Source organism: Pelophylax lessonae (genome assembly GCF_965119305.1).
Source record: "Pelophylax lessonae genome assembly, chromosome: 1".
NCBI lineage: Eukaryota > Metazoa > Chordata > Amphibia > Anura > Ranidae > Pelophylax > Pelophylax lessonae.
The window spans coordinates 175,050,719-175,069,921 of record NC_138768.1 but is presented as its reverse complement, the minus strand read 5'-3'; the positions used below and the strand labels follow the sequence as shown (position 1 = coordinate 175,069,921).

Here is a 19,203-nt window from a genome sequence, read left to right as displayed (position 1 = left end):
TAGACCTACGTCACTGGACTCCTCCGCCTGTATTCATTCACAGCGGGAGTCGGGCCAGGGGAGGAGCGTCGGCGATCGCCGCTTCTCTTCCCCGATCGTCGGGGAATCGAGTTTGGAGATCCCCCCGCTTGTGTAAACAGAGCGGGCGGATCTCCTAAGTGACAGACAGTGACAGATTGCATGGTTCAGCATAGCTGAACATGCGATCAGTCCCTGTGTCACTCAGTCACCTCCCCCCATACATGTTAGTAAGCACCAGGCATACATTAACCCCTCCCTCTCCAATAAAATTAACCCCTTACCTGCCAGTGTCATTTTACAGTGCATATTTATAGCACTCATGACTGTAGAAATGTCACTGGTACCCCCAAAAGTGTCAGTCAAGGGTCCGATCTGTCCGCCGCAATGTCACAGTCTCGCAAAAAAAAAAAATAGCAGATCGCCGCCATTACTCGTTAAAAAAAAAAAAAACACCAAAAATGACAGAAATCTTTCCCTTCTTTAGTAAACGCAATAACTTTTGCGCAAACCAATCAAAATACGCTTATTGTGATTTTATTTTACCAAACATAGGTAGCAGAAAACAAATTGGCTAAAAATGTAAAAAAAAATTTGATTTTTACATTTTTTTGGGGGGGGGGGGGGAATTTCATATAAAAAAATTTGAAAAATAATTGTTATTTTTTCAAAATTTACGCTCTTTTTTTGTTTATAAAGCAAAAAGTAAAAAAATCGCACAGGTGATCAAATACCACCAAAAGAATGCTCTATTTGTGGAATAAAAAAGGACATCAATTTCGTTTGGGTACGGCGTCGCACGACCGCGCAATTGTCAGTTAAAGTCGCACAGTGCCGAATCACAAAAAGTGGCCTGGACGTAAGATAGCAAAATCCTCCGGTGGTAAAGTGGTTAAATCATTGAAACATGAACATTACAGTTTATTATCCTCAATGAAATCTTCTCTTACATTGAATTTAGGCTGTCTGCAGTGAGATTGTTCCACATGATTTCATTTGCCTGCAGGTTTTCAATCTCTTCTAATAATGATACGTCAAATTCAATATCCTCTTTCTTCAACTCTGGCGACCTATTAAAACAAGGAATTAAAAGAAAATCAAGAACATTTTAGTCATTTGAATTAGAATATATTATGAAATATTTGCTTAAGCCTCATCCAGTGTGCCTTGCATGCTAGATAGACAGACCTGAGAACAATGTGAGTTTTTTCAGAGCCCAGATTTTAACTCTTATTTATTTTGATGACCACAATGGGAAAGAGGTCTCTCAGAACACGAATTCCATCCTTTTACTTCCGCTTAAGGTCACAAAAACTATCCATCACCCTTCTACAAAGGCAGTGAATGGTTACAAAAAATTTCCAAAAGTAAAAAAAAAAAAAAAAATGTATTGATCTATCCTTTAATAAGTGACTAAAACTGTTGAAATACTAGAACAATAAGGGGACCCACAGAGGCACTATTACAGCAGATCCCAGCGAATGCGAATCACACTGAAACGTCCTTACATCCAACATAACTGTAAGACTACAGAAGTCTTAAATTACACGGGTTTCAGTATTTTACTCATGAAAAATCTATGTAACAAGCAAAGGAATACTTGGGTGGGCTTACAACATTGAGAGGTCGGGAAAAAAATAATCTCTGGTTCGCCAGACCAGGGTCGTTTGGACTGCGCCACATCGACTGTCCCAGAGGGACAAAGAAGCTGTCCGTGAGGAGCTGGCGGCGGCGCACTCCTGCCCTCGTTTATTAGCGGGCTGGCACATGTGTCAGGCGGCTCCGATTGCCACCTGACACTCTCGATCTCTCCCCGCTGACAGAGAAGGACAGACGGCTGATGTAAACACAGCCGTCCGTCCGTCCTTCCTCGGATGATCAGAAACCATGTGATCCTGCTATATAGGATCGCATGTCTCTATGGTCATTTCAAAAGCCCAACCCCCCCCAGTTAGAATCACTCCCCTAGGCTTACATTTAACCCCTTGATCACCAACAGGGTTAACCCCTTCCCTGTCAGTTTAATTATTACAGTAACTGCATATTTTTAGCACTGATTACTGTAGTATTGTAACTGGTACCCCCAAAAGTGTCAAAAATGTCAGTTAGGGGTCCGATCTGTCCGCCGCAATGTTGCAGTCCCGCAAAAAAAAAAAAAAAAAAACGCATGTCGCCACCATTACTAGTAAAAAAAATAAAAATGACAAATCTTTCCTGTAGTTAGTAGACGCAATAACTTTTGCGCAAACCAATCAAAATACACTTATTGCGATTTTTTTTTTTTTTACCAAAAATATGTAGCAGAAAACAAATTGGCCTAAAATGAAAAGATTTTGATTTTTACATTTTTTTTTTTTTGAGAATGTCATATAAAAGAAAGTGAAAAAATATATTTTTTTTATAGCGCAAAAAAAAAAAAAAAAAAAAAAAAAAAAAATCGCACAGGTGATCAAAGGTGACCAAAAGAAAGCTCTATTTGTGGGAAAAAAGGTAAATTTTGTTTGGGTACAGCATCGCACGGCCGCGCAATTGTCCGTTAAAGTAACGCAGTGCCGAATCGCAAAATAGATCCTGGTCCATTAAGCCGCAAAATCTTCTGGTCTTAAAGTGGTTAATGCCAGGACCAAAGATCCCAGCAAGGAACTAGGTCCTTACTCCTGACTTGCAGATTAAAACGGATATCCTCTGCAGGAAAAGAGAGGGTGTACCCTCCAGGACTGCCCATAGGCGTAGCCAGAACTTTTTTTCTGCTTAGTGTCCTAATCCTGTAGGGGGCAGTATAACCCCTAACAGAGGGTAACAGAGGGTGAAATCAGGGAAAGGCTGGATAAACTTAACACAAATCACCAGGCCCGGATGGCGTACATCCGATAGTACTAAAGGAACTCAGTAAGGTTATATCCAGACCACTGTTCCTGGTCTTTGCGGACAGTATTAGGACAGGAGATGTACCAGGGGAGTGGAGGAAAGCAAACGTGATTCCGATATTCAAAAAGGGTCAGAGGCATATACCGGGAAATTATAGGCCTGTCAGTCTAACATCAGTAGTATGTAAACTTCTGGAGGGGATGATAAGGGACTATATCGTAGAGTTTGCTAAAGACAACAGCATCATCAGTAGTAACCAGCACGGGTTTACAAATGGGCGTTCTTGTCAAAACCAATCTCTTAACATTCTACGAGGAGGTGAGCTGTGAGCTAGATAGGGACAGACCAGTGGATGTGGTATACCTAGATTTCGCTAAGGCGTTTGATACAGTTCCCCATAAGCGCCTGGGACCAACCTTGTTCAATTTATTCATAAACCGCATTAAGGTCGGGGTCAGTAGTTCGATATCAGTTTTTGCAGATAACACAAAATTGGGCAGGGCAATAACTGCACAGCACGAAGCAGATATCCTACAGGATGACCTGGACAAAAAAACGGAGTGGGCAACGACTTGGCAAATGAGGCTTAATGTGGAGAAGTGTAAGGTTTTGCACTTGGGGACTAGAAACATAAAAGCACAATACACGTTAGGAGGGGAACCCTTGGGGGAATCAAAAATGGAGAAGGATCTGGGAGTATTGGTTGATGATAGACGAGGCAACAGCATGCAATGTCAAGCGGCAGCTGCCAAGGCTAGCAGAATATTAGCATGCATAAAGAAAGGGATGTATTCCAGAGATAAGACTATAATCCTTCCACTTTATAAAACTCTGGTCCGACCGCATCTGGAGTATTCTGTCCAGTTCTGGTCGCCAGTCCTCAGAAGGGATGTGTTGGAGCTGGAGAGAGTCCAGAGAAGGGCAACTAAACTAATTAGGGGATTGGAGGACCTTGATTATGAAGAGCGTCTGCAATCGCTTGATTTATTCTCCCTGGAGAAGAGACGCCTGATGGGGGACATGATAGCAATTTTTAAATATCTCAATGGGGATCTCAGCTTAGAAAAAAAGCTGTTCAGTCGAAGGGATTGCATGAGGACTCGGGGGCATACAATGCGATTAGAGGAGAAGCGTTTTAACCTCAGGCAACGTGGGGGGTTCTTTACTGTTAGGGCTACAAGATTGTGGAATTCTCTACCAGAGGTGGTTTCTGCGGGTAGTATGGTGGCTTTCAAAAGACTCTTAGACTTACATCTCAAGGATCAGAACATTCAGGGGTATGTGAGATGATTATAGCCACACACACCTACACAGGTTGAACTGGATGGACTATTGTCTTTATTCAACCTCACCTACTATGTAACTATATGTAACCCTGATATGCATCAGAGAACAGTGTCCGTCAATGAACGATAGAGAAAAAACAATTAAAGAAAGATTGGAAAAAAAAATGATTTTTGACTTGCCATAAAATCTATTTCTCTGGTGTTCCATTGACTGCCACAGCTTCAGATCTTCATAACCCATCACCAGGATAGGGCCCTGCCCCCACCCCAGAAATTGGATCAGACCACCCAAACAGCCACAACATATGTAATGGGGGGGGTAGGATGGGGGACAGATGACAAGGGGGATGCCTGACAGGAAGGAGGGGAACCCGGGAGTCTGACTGTCCCAAGGAGGGGCCCATGTCCACCCCAAAACCCTCCAGGAGGAGAGGGGGGGACAGCTACTCACTGTAACAGAAACCAGGCGGGCACTGCTCCAGAGAGACCCCCTTCTCCATCAAAATGTGGGGGCTGTCTACCAGGAGGAACGCTGTGTTTAATTCGCAGGCCAGCCCCCATCCAGTGGGGCTATGTCGCGGTTGACTTAGCGCAGAGCTAAGGTCTGCGCGCGCTCACTGGCCAGACTGGTGTGACCACTGGATCTAGATTATCCAGGCTGTCGCCCAGCCCGGCAGTTGGATGTAGATCTCACAGGAAAAATCCAAGAGAAAAAAAATTTCTATCTAAATAGAAAAAATTGTCAGGACCAAAGATCCCAGCAAGGAACTAAGTCCTTACTCCTGACTAGGCAGAAAAAAATTGAGTGCCTATAGCAGAGAGAGGGAGTATACACAGCCCCCCCCCTCCCCCCGGGACTGTCCATGGGCGTAGCAAGACTTTTCTTCTGCCTAGTGTCCTACTCCTGTAGGGGGCAGTATAACCAAACAGTTATGAAGATCTGAAGCGGTGTCCATCAATGAACGAAAAATAAATAATACATTTAAACAAAATAAAATTGAAAGTGCCCCATTCCCTGTGCTCACAATGTAGAATGCAAATGTTGGTACCGCACGCATATGTAAACCGTGATTGCACCACAGAAGAGGTATTGTCGCAAACGTCCGAGTGAGAGCAATAACTCTAGCACAAGACCTCCTCTAACTCTAAACTGGAAATTTGTAAAGGCTTTGAAATCGTTGCTTACGATTTTAGGTACCATAGTTTGTCGTCGTTCCACAGGTGTGCACAATTATAAAGTGTGACATGTTCGATATCTTTTTACTTGGCATAACATTTATTGTGTTTGTGAGCAAAAAATGTCATTAAAGTGTATTTTTTGCACAAAATGTGTTTTTGGTAAGCCACTGAACAAATATTGTGTGACCTAAAGAATTGCAACACCCACCATTTTATTCTCAATGGACTTTGCTTTCAGAAAAAAATAAATTTGGCGGTTCTAAGTCATTTTCTAACAAAACATGCAGATTTTTAAAAGTATGTGAGAAATGTCACAATTAGCTTGCTTTTTAAATGGTTAACTAGAGCATCTAGTCCTCTGAGAAAATTCTGCTTGTTAAATCATTGCCTATTCCAGGTCTTCATCTATCAATGTGAAAGCAAAGCAAATAGGTTATAGAGGGTTGGTGAAATTCTCGCGCTGTCTCTCTAATTATTGTCTACAAAATAGGCACCTTTAATGCTGCAGGTACTAAAATTGGTAACCTACACAATACAGATAAATAAAGTTGGGGGGAGTACCGCGCTTTAAAAGTGCTTAAATAACATAGATAAAAATATATAAATATGTAAATAAGTGAAAAAGTGCCAAAGTGCTTCTTAAATAATATTAAAATTGTGTCTTAATGTATACAATAATACAATCCAATATAATTCATACAATAAATGTAATAGGTGATGAAATATTCACTAAATAAAAATAAATCTTATTGAAACCAACTATATTAATCCATTATACAGTGAAAAATTTATATAAAATTAAAATCGGTGACTTATTTAAATATAAAAGGTGCTCTAAATAGGTGATATCCAATAAAGTGCTGAAGTGTCCTTTTAAAATTATTTTTATGAATATATAATGTGATGAACACAATCTTCTTAATCCAAATTTCACATGCAGGTGCTTCGTGCGGTGCCCACTAGGTGTCCTAAGCGCTCACCTCACTGCTCCTTTAAAAGAGCCTTAGGTTGTATTCCCCAGTATGCTGTTCCTTCCTCCTTATTGGCATATATGTACCATTATAAATCCTTGGTTATATCTCCCTTGTAAATGCAGCTATCTTCCAGGGGATATATGCGATTCTTTGTATCTCCAAAAAAATCAAATTGGGCCCAACATAGTGAAGTACGTCCCATAAATTTTATTTAGAAAAGTAAGAGTAACACTCACATTGCTTTGCGTCTTGTTTCTAGCATAACATACGATCCTTTGCCGATACGTCACTTCCGGTTTAGCTATCCTACGCGTTACGCTGCGTCATCACGCAGCTTCTTCCAGGGATACCTGCCTACCGTTGTGACGTCCTTTTTAAAGCACTAGAGCCGGAAACGGATGTTCCGTCATTTGCCGTATTTACAGCTAATATTCTTAGACCGGATGTAAACAAACGGCCATTTTGTTGGAGTCATATACGTTTCTCGTGCCTCTTATTTCTTAATAATTCAATATAAAATGCAATTTAAATATCCATCCCCAATTACTTACTTCATATTGATTAAAACCATATATTTATTAAAACCATATATTTATTTATGATGTTAAAACCTAACTAAAAACCTTTTGATACCCGTAAGTGACGTAGCAGCAATGAATATAGTATTAATTATATACATACAACAGTATATTTAATAAAACCACAATATAGATATAAATAATTATAAATAATTATACCTTCACCTTACTATATTTCTATATATATACCCTTATGTTTTATTGATTATTTTCTAACGGCCCTCAATATTTTTATTTATATTCTTCTATCTATATTCCTCTGGAACCTTTTTCAATCTATTTTTCTAATTAATCTAACCCATTTATAGTATTACTTATTAATTCATTAAATATTTTAAATATTAATATAATTTAATATTAATTAATCTATAATGTATTCCTTAAATAATCTACTTTTTCTGGACTTCGGGGTGTGTTTATTTATTCCAATATTGCAGTTCCTGTATAAAAACATTTAAAATGTCCTAAAATCTATAATATTTTTAAAAATCACTAATAAAACAATTCAGGTCAAATTCAATATTCAACCCATTTGGTGTCAGACAATCTAATGTATGAATCCAGTAAGATTCTCTTTGACTTAAAGTGCGGACTTTGTGGCTCCCTCGCCAATGTTTTTTGTACGGTTCAATCGCCCAAAATCTTAAATGTGTGGGATCTCTCTTGTGGTATTGGTCGAAATGTCTAGATACACTGTGTCTCTCAAAACCATTTTCAATATTTTTCACATGTTCTTTTATTCTTATTCTTAATAATCTCTTCGTGCGGCCCACATACTGTAGGCCGCAACTACATTCCAATCCATAGACCACTCCTTCTGTGTTACATCCAATAAAATCTTTTATTTTATATACCTTATTGTTTCTTGTAGATTTAAACTCGTTTACTTTTCCTTTTGGTTTTGTCCTGAGGCATGCATAGCATCTTTTGCATGGGTAGAACCCTTTTCCTGTGAAAAAAGTGCCTAGTGCTTTGGGAGGATCCATTACTGTTTTTACCAGCATATTTCTTATAGTTGGTGCACGTTTATATATAAACGCTGGGTTTTCTGGTAGTACGTTTCTTAGATGTTTATCCTTCTTCAGTATGGAGAAAGTACCTATAGTCATGGAATACAGTATGCAACATAAGAAGGTGGAAAAAATCGTAAAAAAACACTGGCACATACTGAAGAAGGATAAACATCTAAGAAACGTACTACCAGAAAACCCAGCGTTTATATATAAACGTGCACCAACTATAAGAAATATGCTGGTAAAAACAGTAATGGATCCTCCCAAAGCACTAGGCACTTTTTTCACAGGAAAAGGGTTCTACCCATGCAAAAGATGCTATGCATGCCTCAGGACAAAACCAAAAGGAAAAGTAAACGAGTTTAAATCTACAAGAAACAATAAGGTATATAAAATAAAAGATTTTATTGGATGTAACACAGAAGGAGTGGTCTATGGATTGGAATGTAGTTGCGGCCTACAGTATGTGGGCCGCACGAAGAGATTATTAAGAATAAGAATAAAAGAACATGTGAAAAATATTGAAAATGGTTTTGAGAGACACAGTGTATCTAGACATTTCGACCAATACCACAAGAGAGATCCCACACATTTAAGATTTTGGGCGATTGAACCGTACAAAAAACATTGGCGAGGGAGCCACAAAGTCCGCACTTTAAGTCAAAGAGAATCTTACTGGATTCATACATTAGATTGTCTGACACCAAATGGGTTGAATATTGAATTTGACCTGAATTGTTTTATTAGTGATTTTTAAAAATATTATAGATTTTAGGACATTTTAAATGTTTTTATACAGGAACTGCAATATTGGAATAAATAAACACACCCCGAAGTCCAGAAAAAGTAGATTATTTAAGGAATACATTATAGATTAATTATTAAATTATATTAATATTTAAAATATTTAATGAATTAATAAGTAATACTATAAATGGGTTAGATTAATTAGAAAAATAGATTGAAAAAGGTTCCAGAGGAATATAGATAGAAGAATATAAATAAAAATATTGAGGGCCGTTAGAAAATAATCAATAAAACATAAGGGTATATATATAGAAATATAGTAAGGTGAAGGTATAATTATTTATAATTATTTATATCTATATTGTGGTTTTATTAAATATACTGTTGTATGTATATAATTAATACTATATTCATTGCTGCTACGTCACTTACGGGTATCAAAAGGTTTTTAGTTAGGTTTTAACATCATAAATAAATATATGGTTTTAATAAATATATGGTTTTAATCAATATGAAGTAAGTAATTGGGGATGGATATTTAAATTGCATTTTATATTGAATTATTAAGAAATAAGAGGCACGAGAAACGTATATGACTCCAACAAAATGGCCGTTTGTTTACATCCGGTCTAAGAATATTAGCTGTAAATACGGCAAATGACGGAACATCCGTTTCCGGCTCTAGTGCTTTAAAAAGGACGTCACAACGGTAGGCAGGTATCCCTGGAAGAAGCTGCGTGATGACGCAGCGTAACGCGTAGGATAGCTAAACCGGAAGTGACGTATCGGCAAAGGATCGTATGTTATGCTAGAAACAAGACGCAAAGCAATGTGAGTGTTACTCTTACTTTTCTAAATAAAATTTATGGGACGTACTTCACTATGTTGGGCCCAATTTGATTTTTTTGGAGATACAAAGAATCGCATATATCCCCTGGAAGATAGCTGCATTTACAAGGGAGATATAACCAAGGATTTATAATGGTACATATATGCCAATAAGGAGGAAGGAACAGCATACTGGGGAATACAACCTAAGGCTCTTTTAAAGGAGCAGTGAGGTGAGCGCTTAGGACACCTAGTGGGCACCGCACGAAGCACCTGCATGTGAAATTTGGATTAAGAAGATTGTGTTCATCACATTATATATTCATAAAAATAATTTTAAAAGGACACTTCAGCACTTTATTGGATATCACCTATTTAGAGCACCTTCTATATTTAAATAAGTCACCGATTTTAATTTTATATAAATTTTTCACTGTATAATGGATTAATATAGTTGGTTTCAATAAGATTTATTTTTATTTAGTGAATATTTCATCACCTATTACATTTATTGTATGAATTATATTGGATTGTATTATTGTATACATTAAGACACAATTTTAATATTATTTAAGAAGCACTTTGGCACTTTTTCACTTATTTACATATTTATATATTTTTATCTATGTTATTTAAGCACTTTTAAAGCGCGGTACTCCCCCCAACTTTATATAAAGCAAATAGGTTGCATCAAGCCAGAGTACACCATTTACTAAAACGAAGAGCAAACCTGTTTTTCTGAATGAAGTCCTCATACTCCGTGCTTGGATTTATTTCTTGAACACACACTTCGATTTCTTTGTGCACCGACACAATTTCGTCAGACACAAGGCTGGTAATTTGGCAATATTCATCAAAGATTCCTTTCCTAGGAGTAGAACAAAATATACAGCAGTTTAAAAAAAAATAATTAAAAAAAAACAAAAAAAAAAGCTAAAGTATGGCAAAAAATTACTTGTGTCCATTTGAAGAGTAAAAACAAGTTAGTGCTAATTAAGTGTGCCCCACCTCTGTCTGATGACAGGGTGAACGGGAAAGGGTGGACACCGCTCTGGAAAGGACACCGCTCCATCGTAATGTGGGTGCTGTCGGCCAGGAGGAAACATGGCGATTCAGGCTGAAGCCAGTGGGTATGCGTCCTCCTGAGACGTTTAACTCGCAGGCCAGCCCCTGTCCAGTGGGGCTTTGTCATGGCCAACCTAGTGTGGAGCTCTGGTCTGCATGCGCTCACTGGCTTGACTGGGGAGACCCTAAGGATCTTTATAAAAAAAAAAAAAAAAAAAGAGGGGGGGAATTCCATTTAAAATGAAAAAATTGCCAGGACCAGAGATCCCAGCAAGGAACTAGGTCCTTACTCCTGACTAGGGAAAAAAAAAAAAAAACCGAATGCCTATCGCTTAGAGTGGGTGTACACCCCCTGGGACTGCCCATAGGTGTAGTCAAGCTATTTCCTGACTAGTGTTCTACTCCTGTAGTGGGGAATTATAACCCAATGGTTAAGAAGAATCAGGAGCTGTGGTCGGTCAATGAACGAAAGAGCAATTAACTTTTTTATGATATTCAAATTTTTTGAAGTGTGTGTTTTTTTTTTATTCCCCATTCCCCCGCTTTATATAAAGGAAAACAATTTCTTACAGGGCTTTGATCATTTCCTCTTGCATGGTCTGCAGAGAGTCTAAGAGAAGAGGCAGAGTGCAATCATAATACTGGTTCTGGTGCAGCTGGGCTCCTTTCACAGCAAGAACATACTGATTATGGAGCATGTGAAGTTTCATTGTAGCTTTGTCATAGCGTTCTCTGGCTTTTTCGGTCTCTTTTCCTGTGTGAAACATAAGAAAAAAGCATTACAACAGTAAAATACAAATAATCATCATAAAGACAAAAAAAAAAAAAAAACATATGATCGATCATATGCAGCATTTTGGCAGCAAATTCTAGAACTCTGACCTTGCAGCTCTGGCTCCTAGTTTGAATCCCTCCAGGCAAATTATGAACTTGGACCCAACAAGTTTGGGTGGGGTTTGCTAAAGATAGTATCCCTCCCTCACTGACCTCATTGTGTGAAGTTGGCATGTCAGATTAAGAGGTCTCGTTGGGGTAAGACTGATGTGCAAAGTACAACACATTGGGAAGTGCAGTATAATATACTGGCACTATATAATATAAAAAAAAGCATTTGCAAAGTATACTATGTCCTGCTGTACATAAAAACATCCAGGATTACAAATTCCCAGTGGCATGCCTAGCCCAAAGAGAGTATGATGCAGCAGGCAAACAAAATAAACAGATAAATATAATAAAAACACAATGATATAGTTAACATCTCTTCACAATTAAAATGCGCAGCTTCCATTCATCTGCCCAGTCACAAATAACATTGCAGCAAATGACTGTCCCTTCTTTGGGAGAGATCTGCTTATATTGTAGCAAGCCTTACATTTAATTTAGGCTTATATCTTTTATTAAGGTAGGGCAAAAAGAGGCAGATTTTTACATTATATTTTGAAATGTGAATTCTATAAACAACAATAACTAGAACTAGCAAGTGTATGGAATATAAAGTTTTGTTTTTTCCAATGTAGCAGGGTAGCAACAAACAATTCTATTAAAAATAAAATCAGTAATCTGAAAGATAAAAACTTTCTGTAGAAATGGAAGTCATCTACTAAGAAGCAGATTGTGCAGCCTACAGGGACAAATAGGTGGTCACTGTCACTTATTTGAATTTCATGATGCACAACACGACATGCTGCTAGTCACAGCAGGCATTATTTATTATAAATTGGAATCAGGTTTGTTTTAGGTTTTTCACTGCTTCATTAGCCTGTTTTCAAACAAAAGAGACTTAAATAGCCAACCAACCAACTGGAAACCCGTTGCTTCAAAGAATTATTTTCAAGCACAAAAATTCAAGGACCTAATAAAATGGATGATGTGTTGTTCCATTACTGCTGTCAGAACTAGCAGAACACTATTAATTATGTCAAGTGTTCCCTCTTTATCATAGTTTAGCTGCTTAGCTAGTTTATGACCAAGAGCTATTTTGAAAACCTTCCCTGAGAAAACAGGCTTTAAAAGCACTTGTGTTATACAACAGTTTGTTTGAGCCAAGCTGGCCAAACAAACTTTACATTACAGTGCTTTCTGGCGACACTGGCTACCTACTGTTGACATTTTTGTTAATCTTGCAGGATGGCTACTCAATACATGATCCTGACTGGCTGTAAATAACATGGACATAGCCAAATCACAGAGTAACAGGGAGATATTTCTTGGACTGTATGTGAGACAAACTATATGCAACAACACAGCTTTCCATCTAGATCAGAGAAAGAAAAAAAAAAGATAACTTTTTTTAGCTCACCTTTGGTAACTGCTTCTTTAAACTTCTCTTTAGCTGAATTTACTTCCTTTGTTAGCTGCCTGTAATTCAGCTTCAACTTTTCTATTTCGGTTTTTGTTACCTATTCAAAAACAAAATGATTATTTTCAACATCTCTGACATACTAACTTTTTTTCAAACAGATGATACCATCAAGAGTCTATTTATATGGTTCTCCATCCACAAACGAACAACAAAAGTGGTCCAGCGCAACAAAACCCTTTACATTAGTAATATTCCCTTTAATATTGATGCTGCAAGTTAGCTGTATGGATCAATATCAGTAAAGTCCAAAAATGAAAAGTTGAATAATAGATCATAGAAAACTTGAGAAAGGGGGAGTTGTCCCGAAATGCATCATTGCCACGGAGATCCTTTGATGCCCCCTGTGTTCCTGGAGTGGGTTACAGCATGCCTTGGCTGGAATACTGTTTCAGATCAGCACTACTCTCGAGGAGCCTCTGTGGTTCACCCGGAGAGCGCAGATCTTCCCAGTCAGTGGCTCCATTCTGGCTCATCCGCAAGGAAAGCAGCCTCCCAACCAGTGATGTGTGACCATATTGGCTTCCTCTTGATAGCTGCATGCCTGCCCTTTGGCAGATATTTCGGGGATGACATCCGTGGTTCCCGACTTGAGTTGGGTACTGGATTGGACCTCCAATAGCTCTCCTCTCTTGCTCCACCAGGAGCGTTTGCCTTCCCAAGCAGCATACCTGAATGCTGAGAGCAGCTTTGCGATTCCTCTTCGGCAGATCCTGTCCATCTCACTGCGGACAGCCTAGTTCCCCTTAAAACCCCTTGGCCAAGAGGTGTAGGTGTAAACAACTAGACGGGACTTCTCCACCAGGTCACTAGATAGGTAATTTGTATATCTAAGTCCACAATTTTAATAAAATAATTTCACATATGGATTGGATTCCTACTGGTTTATCAAGGACAGCTCAATTTGAGAGGCTTACAGTGGTAGTGGCAGACTAAGCAACAGTTCCCCTGTCAGTCTTCATCGAACTGTCTATGGGTGGGTTCCCGATTCGATTATCCAACTTCATTCATTTTTGGACTTTACTAATGTTGATCTATACTGCTAACAGCATCAATATTAAAAACGGAATAATAATAGTTTAAAGGGTTTTGTTTGCGCTGGACAATGCTTGTGGTTTAACTGTGGGTCTGGACTCCTCGACCTATCCCGGATGCACACTACCCTGTTATACTACCCAGTGGTGTATTTTGGTTTTGTGCTGCCCTAGTCAAGACTAAAATTAGGTGTCCCCCCCCCTCCCCCATGTAAATTTTCCCCACTCCTTTAACAGATGTGACTCCATCCAAAACTGAAGGACTACAAGTCCCAGCGTGAACCCCTGAGATCTCATGGGGGGGGTGAGAGGGGACAAGAGAGAGGGTATGAGAGAGAGAGAGAGAGAGAGAGAGAGAGAGGGTGGGTGAGGGAGGGAGGGAGGGAGGGAGAAAGGGTGGGTGAGGGGGGGGATGAAAGAGAGGGGGGAATCAAAGAGAGAGAGAGAGAGAGGGGGGATGGGAGAGAGAGAGTGAGAGGAGAGTGAGAGAGGGGGGATGATAGAGAAAGAGAGAGGAGGTGAGAGAGAGGGGGATGTGAGAGGCGGTTCTAGCAACTAGTGGCCAACAGAGTCTCAGGTGGAGGGGGGGTGGCTTTTTTGCTGCCCCCCCTGCAAAGTGCTGCCCTAGGCCTGGGCCTTGTTGGCCTAGGCCAAAATACAGCACTGATACTACCATACCAGGTCCTTGGAAATAGTGGCACTGGTAACAACTTTCTTGCTCATCCACAAATGAACCAACCTTGTCCGACATCAAAAAGCTTAAAAAAAAAAAAAAGAAAACACTAACTGCCAACAACTATTTGGTATTCCAGGGAGGAATCATTTCTGGCTCCTCACACTGCAGCAGGTGTCATCTCAACAGACTTCACAGTATGCGATATATAGAAACTTAACCTCAGTCAAATTCTAGATTTCTCGGGAGGTCTGCTACTGAGAGAGAGTAGGCAGGAAGAAATCCACAGATTACCCCTACTCCGGTCCTAGACTGCTAAAAGACATTGGGAGATTATTCAGGTACTTTGTGGAACTTAATCTTCAACAAACCAGAAAAAGTTCCTCATACAAATAAAATATAAAAACTTGAATTTTAACAGATGGCATAATCCCAGATAAAAACATTGTCAACTCTGCACTCTAAAGGAAGGGTACACTGTATTGATATTTTTGCCTTTATGTTAAAAAAAAAAAAAATCTATGTGCCTTTCACATATTACATGTAGAGATCTGTGGATTAGCCACATAGGGAGTGCATAGTTTTCCAGAATTCAGCCAAGTCACAGAAGGGCATGGTGAGAAGAAGCAGCAATGCACTAACTTTATGAAGCGCTGCAAAGCCACTAGCAAAGCCTACATAGGTATATACAAGTATGGATGCCCTGATTTAAATAAATAATTAAAAACTCTACAATATATGTAAACAATTTTTTTTAAAACAAAAAGAGAGACTGGGTGTCTGGAGGTCATTAGGCACCATGCCCCTTGAGTAAATGTGAACTGGATAAGAAAAAATTGGAGCATTTAATTGGTGCAAAGACAATCAAGAAATATATATATAAAAATGATAAATTTTATTGTTACAGAATTATAAAAACGTCAATAAAAAGTCTTTTTACATATGGTTAAGCAGTTGATTCAATACACTCAACATGTTTCACTATTAAGTAGATAGTTGGATACTGCATAGGTAAAATATCACAGGTCACCTGGAGGGAATCATATAGCAAAAATTAAATGCTTGTATAAGCAAATCAAGGTGAAAGGTGTTTTAAGGAGAACAACACTTTTTTCACCTCTTGCCTGTGGAGGGACATTCACAATCATAGGGGAAAGTAGCGGGCCACAAACAATCCTTCACTTTAATTGCAAGGTAGAAGGGACCACAGAATGAAGCCCAAAATCAGCTATATAGGAATGATACAGGTATAAACCAATCTTCCTCCTGGTGTAGGGACTGGCCACAGGAATTTCTAGTGAGTCAATAAGTGTCTCTCCCGTTACTGATCCAGCATGGTAACATCAATGGAGAAGGATCAGTGACGGGAGAGACACTAAAGGCCCGTACACACGTACCGATCGTCGGCATACAAACGTCGGTGGACGAAGGATCTGCCGATTGTACGCGTGTTAGTATGGTGCCTCCGACAGATGTCTGCGCACAATCCTCGGACAAAAGTCTTTCTTGCAAACATGAAAATTTTTGTATGCCGACACCAGAACGGACGATTGTTCGCCTGTCAGTACAGAATTCGGCCGACAGACCGCAGATTTGCAAGACTGGGCATGCTCAGAAAATTAAAAACACAGGGAAAGTTAACCATTACATGACATCACTTCTGCAGTCAGCTGAAGTCTGCAGACAAAATTCTTGTGCTGTCCTTGTGCTGTCTTTGCACTTTTCAACAGACACCGACATCCCGGGGAGAAAAGAGGAACATTTGTATGCCGACCATCGGTACGTGTGTACGGGGCTTTAGTGAAGGATTGTTTGTGGCCCGCTACTTTTCCCTATGATTGCCGATGTCCATCCACAGGCAGGAGCTGAAAAAAGCCCACGTTTTGCTCCCCTTAAAACACCTTTCACCTTAATCTGCTTAATTAAGCATTAATTTTTGCTTAACCATTCTCTCCTGGTGACCTGCAATTTTTTTTACAAATGCAGTATCCAACCACCTCCTGAAGAAGCGAATACTTAATAGCGAAACATGTCGAGTGTATTTAATCAACTGCCTACCATATGTAAAAAGTCCTTATTGATGTTTTTAATTCTGTACCAATAAAATCTTTAATTTTTATATATATTTTTTGCTGGTCTTTGCACCAATTAAAAGCCCCAACTTTCTTATACAATTGTTCAAGTTGTTTAAAACATTACCAAATACAGATATTATCCGCATCAACATTATCTTTTGCATATGTATATCAAAAGAAAAAACTAAGCTGAAAAAAGACTAAGCATTCCTTTTAAAATTTAACTTAAGTGACCACTTACTGGATGTTTTTCAATTTCTATAAAATCTTATTGCATCTTTAGCAATAATATTTACAAACCAAATTCATCTCACCCTTTCTACATATGAAACTTGGGACTCGAAAATGTGGACTCGAAAACCAGCAGACTGCTGTAGGGGTCTGGTAAACATACACTGTCTGTATTGCCATTTCATATTTCCTTATCATAATGAGCACAACAGAACTTCAGCAGCGAGTAAGGTACACTGCACTCTACATAAAGCACATTTGCCAACTTTATAAGTGATCCAAGTAAGAGCTGAACTATGTGATATTACAACTTGCTGATCACTGCATTAAACAGAAGGGAAAACAGGACCATGCAAAGTAGCACTATATAGAAATCATATAGAAACTATGCAAGCTTCTTAGTAAAAATGTAAAAAAAAAAAACACAAGCAGCCCAACAAAATATTTACATTAATAGTATAGCTAAACATAAAAGCATACATTTAAAACTATACCTTGAACATCTCTGCCTCGATCTGCTGGTGAATGCTATTATAAGTCTTCTTTACTTGTTGCTTGTCTTTGATCATGACTGTAAGGCGGTGGAGCGGTCCTGCATTGAGTTCCTCTGCATGATTCTTCATAACCTTACTTAGCTGTTCAGTCTGATTAACCATGTGCAGCCAAGACTAATATGAAAAAAATAAAGAACATTTTTTTAGAAAGTGAGCATCGATTTTCAGCATTGTCCTTTAAAGCTGAAATTAAGGTATGACAAAATTTATCATTTATATCGTTACATTGGACCGATCGCAGAGTGTTTGCTTCATAGCTGGAAATGACTATAGTAGATACCACTAGTGATCTCCACTAGCGTCCACATCCTGTGCCAAGCAGCAAACCTGCTGCTTACTGAACACAGGTGCCATTCAAATAACTCTTTGCATTTTCCTAAAAAAATGCAAGGTGGTCTCCGTTTGTACGTGGTAGAAATCATGTCATCACCGCCCCTCTTCATCTCGTCCAATCAAAAAATACATTGCATTCATTAAGAAAATGCAGGTGTTTGCTGAATGGAAGCCATAGGTCTCCTTCACATGGACGTTTACAGGTATTTACCATATCCCAGAAAATTCCAAGTAAACCAGCAAATTTTTGTGGCTAGAACAATGGGTGTATGTGACCCACAGTAGCCGTATAACCTGCCGATCAGGCAGGTCCTTGCACTTCAGAGCCTCTGAAAGACCTAGATTGTACAATCAGTCTGTAACGTATGTCGTGAGTTTAAGGCTTTCCCCCATTACCCACTTTAAAAAAAAAATGAATCTAATATATATATATATATACACACACACACACACATACATACACACACACACACACATACACGTAGGAGTGTACTTTTTTCCCCCTGATTTAACACTAAAAATTTAATATATAAAGATAAAAGTAACCCCTAGTTGTCCAGCATTATGCAAAAACAGAATAAAAGGTTTGGTGAGAATGAATCCTTTAGATAAACTCTTTTATGTTTTTAAAGAGGAACTAAGCTCAGCGTTACACACCGCTGCTTTAACAGTCATCTTCTCCATGGCTTCATCTGGATGCCAGTCTTTGGCCATCGCAGGATAACAAAGGCACTGGGGTGGAATGTAATCTGAGCTGCACATGCACAGCTCAGTGCACACTGTGTTCTGAGCATGCAGATTTATGTTATTGCAGAAGAGACATTGTATAAAGAGCCTGTCTTCTCCCAGTTTTTTTTTTTATTTTACTTTAATTTCACTTTAAATAGTCGGGAATATACAAAAAAACAAACAAAACACATAATAGCTGCTAAGTTAAAGCTGATGTTCAGGTATATTTTCACTTCAAATGCGCCTGTTGGCCATGCTGTATAAACTGTATGTAGCCCCAGCTACATACAGTATACAGCACTGTGTACCGGGTGCGAGGCAATCTCTTCCTGACACACCCAGAAGAAAAATTGGGTTGGGCTAAGCGGCACTCAGCCATTCATAGGTGGCTGTGTATTTTATCAATGAATTCAAAGCTTTCTCTGATTGGCAGACAGACGTGCTGATAACCTCACAATCTCTAGCTTTGCATTGAGACTATATACAGTTTATACAACGTGCCCAGTGGGCCCACGTTAGTAAAAGGAAATAGATTGTTTGGGCCAGCTTGGCCCAAACAAAGTATTTAAAAGTTAAAGTAAACCTGGACATCAGCTTTAAAGTATTACTAAAGGCAAAACTTTTTCTTTAGTTTAGGTACAGTGGTGAGGGATTGGAAC

At 38.9% G+C, this 19,203-nt stretch overlaps 1 protein-coding gene across 3 annotated transcripts in view; it reads right to left on the bottom strand.

The window, feature by feature from the left end:
• Positions 1–19,203, bottom strand: part of FER (FER tyrosine kinase) — a 452,282-nt gene that overhangs the window by 352,789 nt on the left and 80,290 nt on the right. For all 3 annotated transcript variants that reach the window (XM_082263755.1, XM_082263756.1, XM_082263757.1), the window contains 5 exons: positions 17,423–17,596; positions 12,856–12,955; positions 11,127–11,310; positions 10,222–10,359; positions 969–1,088 (listed from right to left, as the gene is read on the bottom strand). In XM_082263755.1, the coding sequence (XP_082119881.1) occupies positions 969–1,088; positions 10,222–10,359; positions 11,127–11,310; positions 12,856–12,955; positions 17,423–17,596 (716 nt within the window). The remainder of the gene's footprint in view (positions 1–968; positions 1,089–10,221; positions 10,360–11,126; positions 11,311–12,855; positions 12,956–17,422; positions 17,597–19,203) is intronic.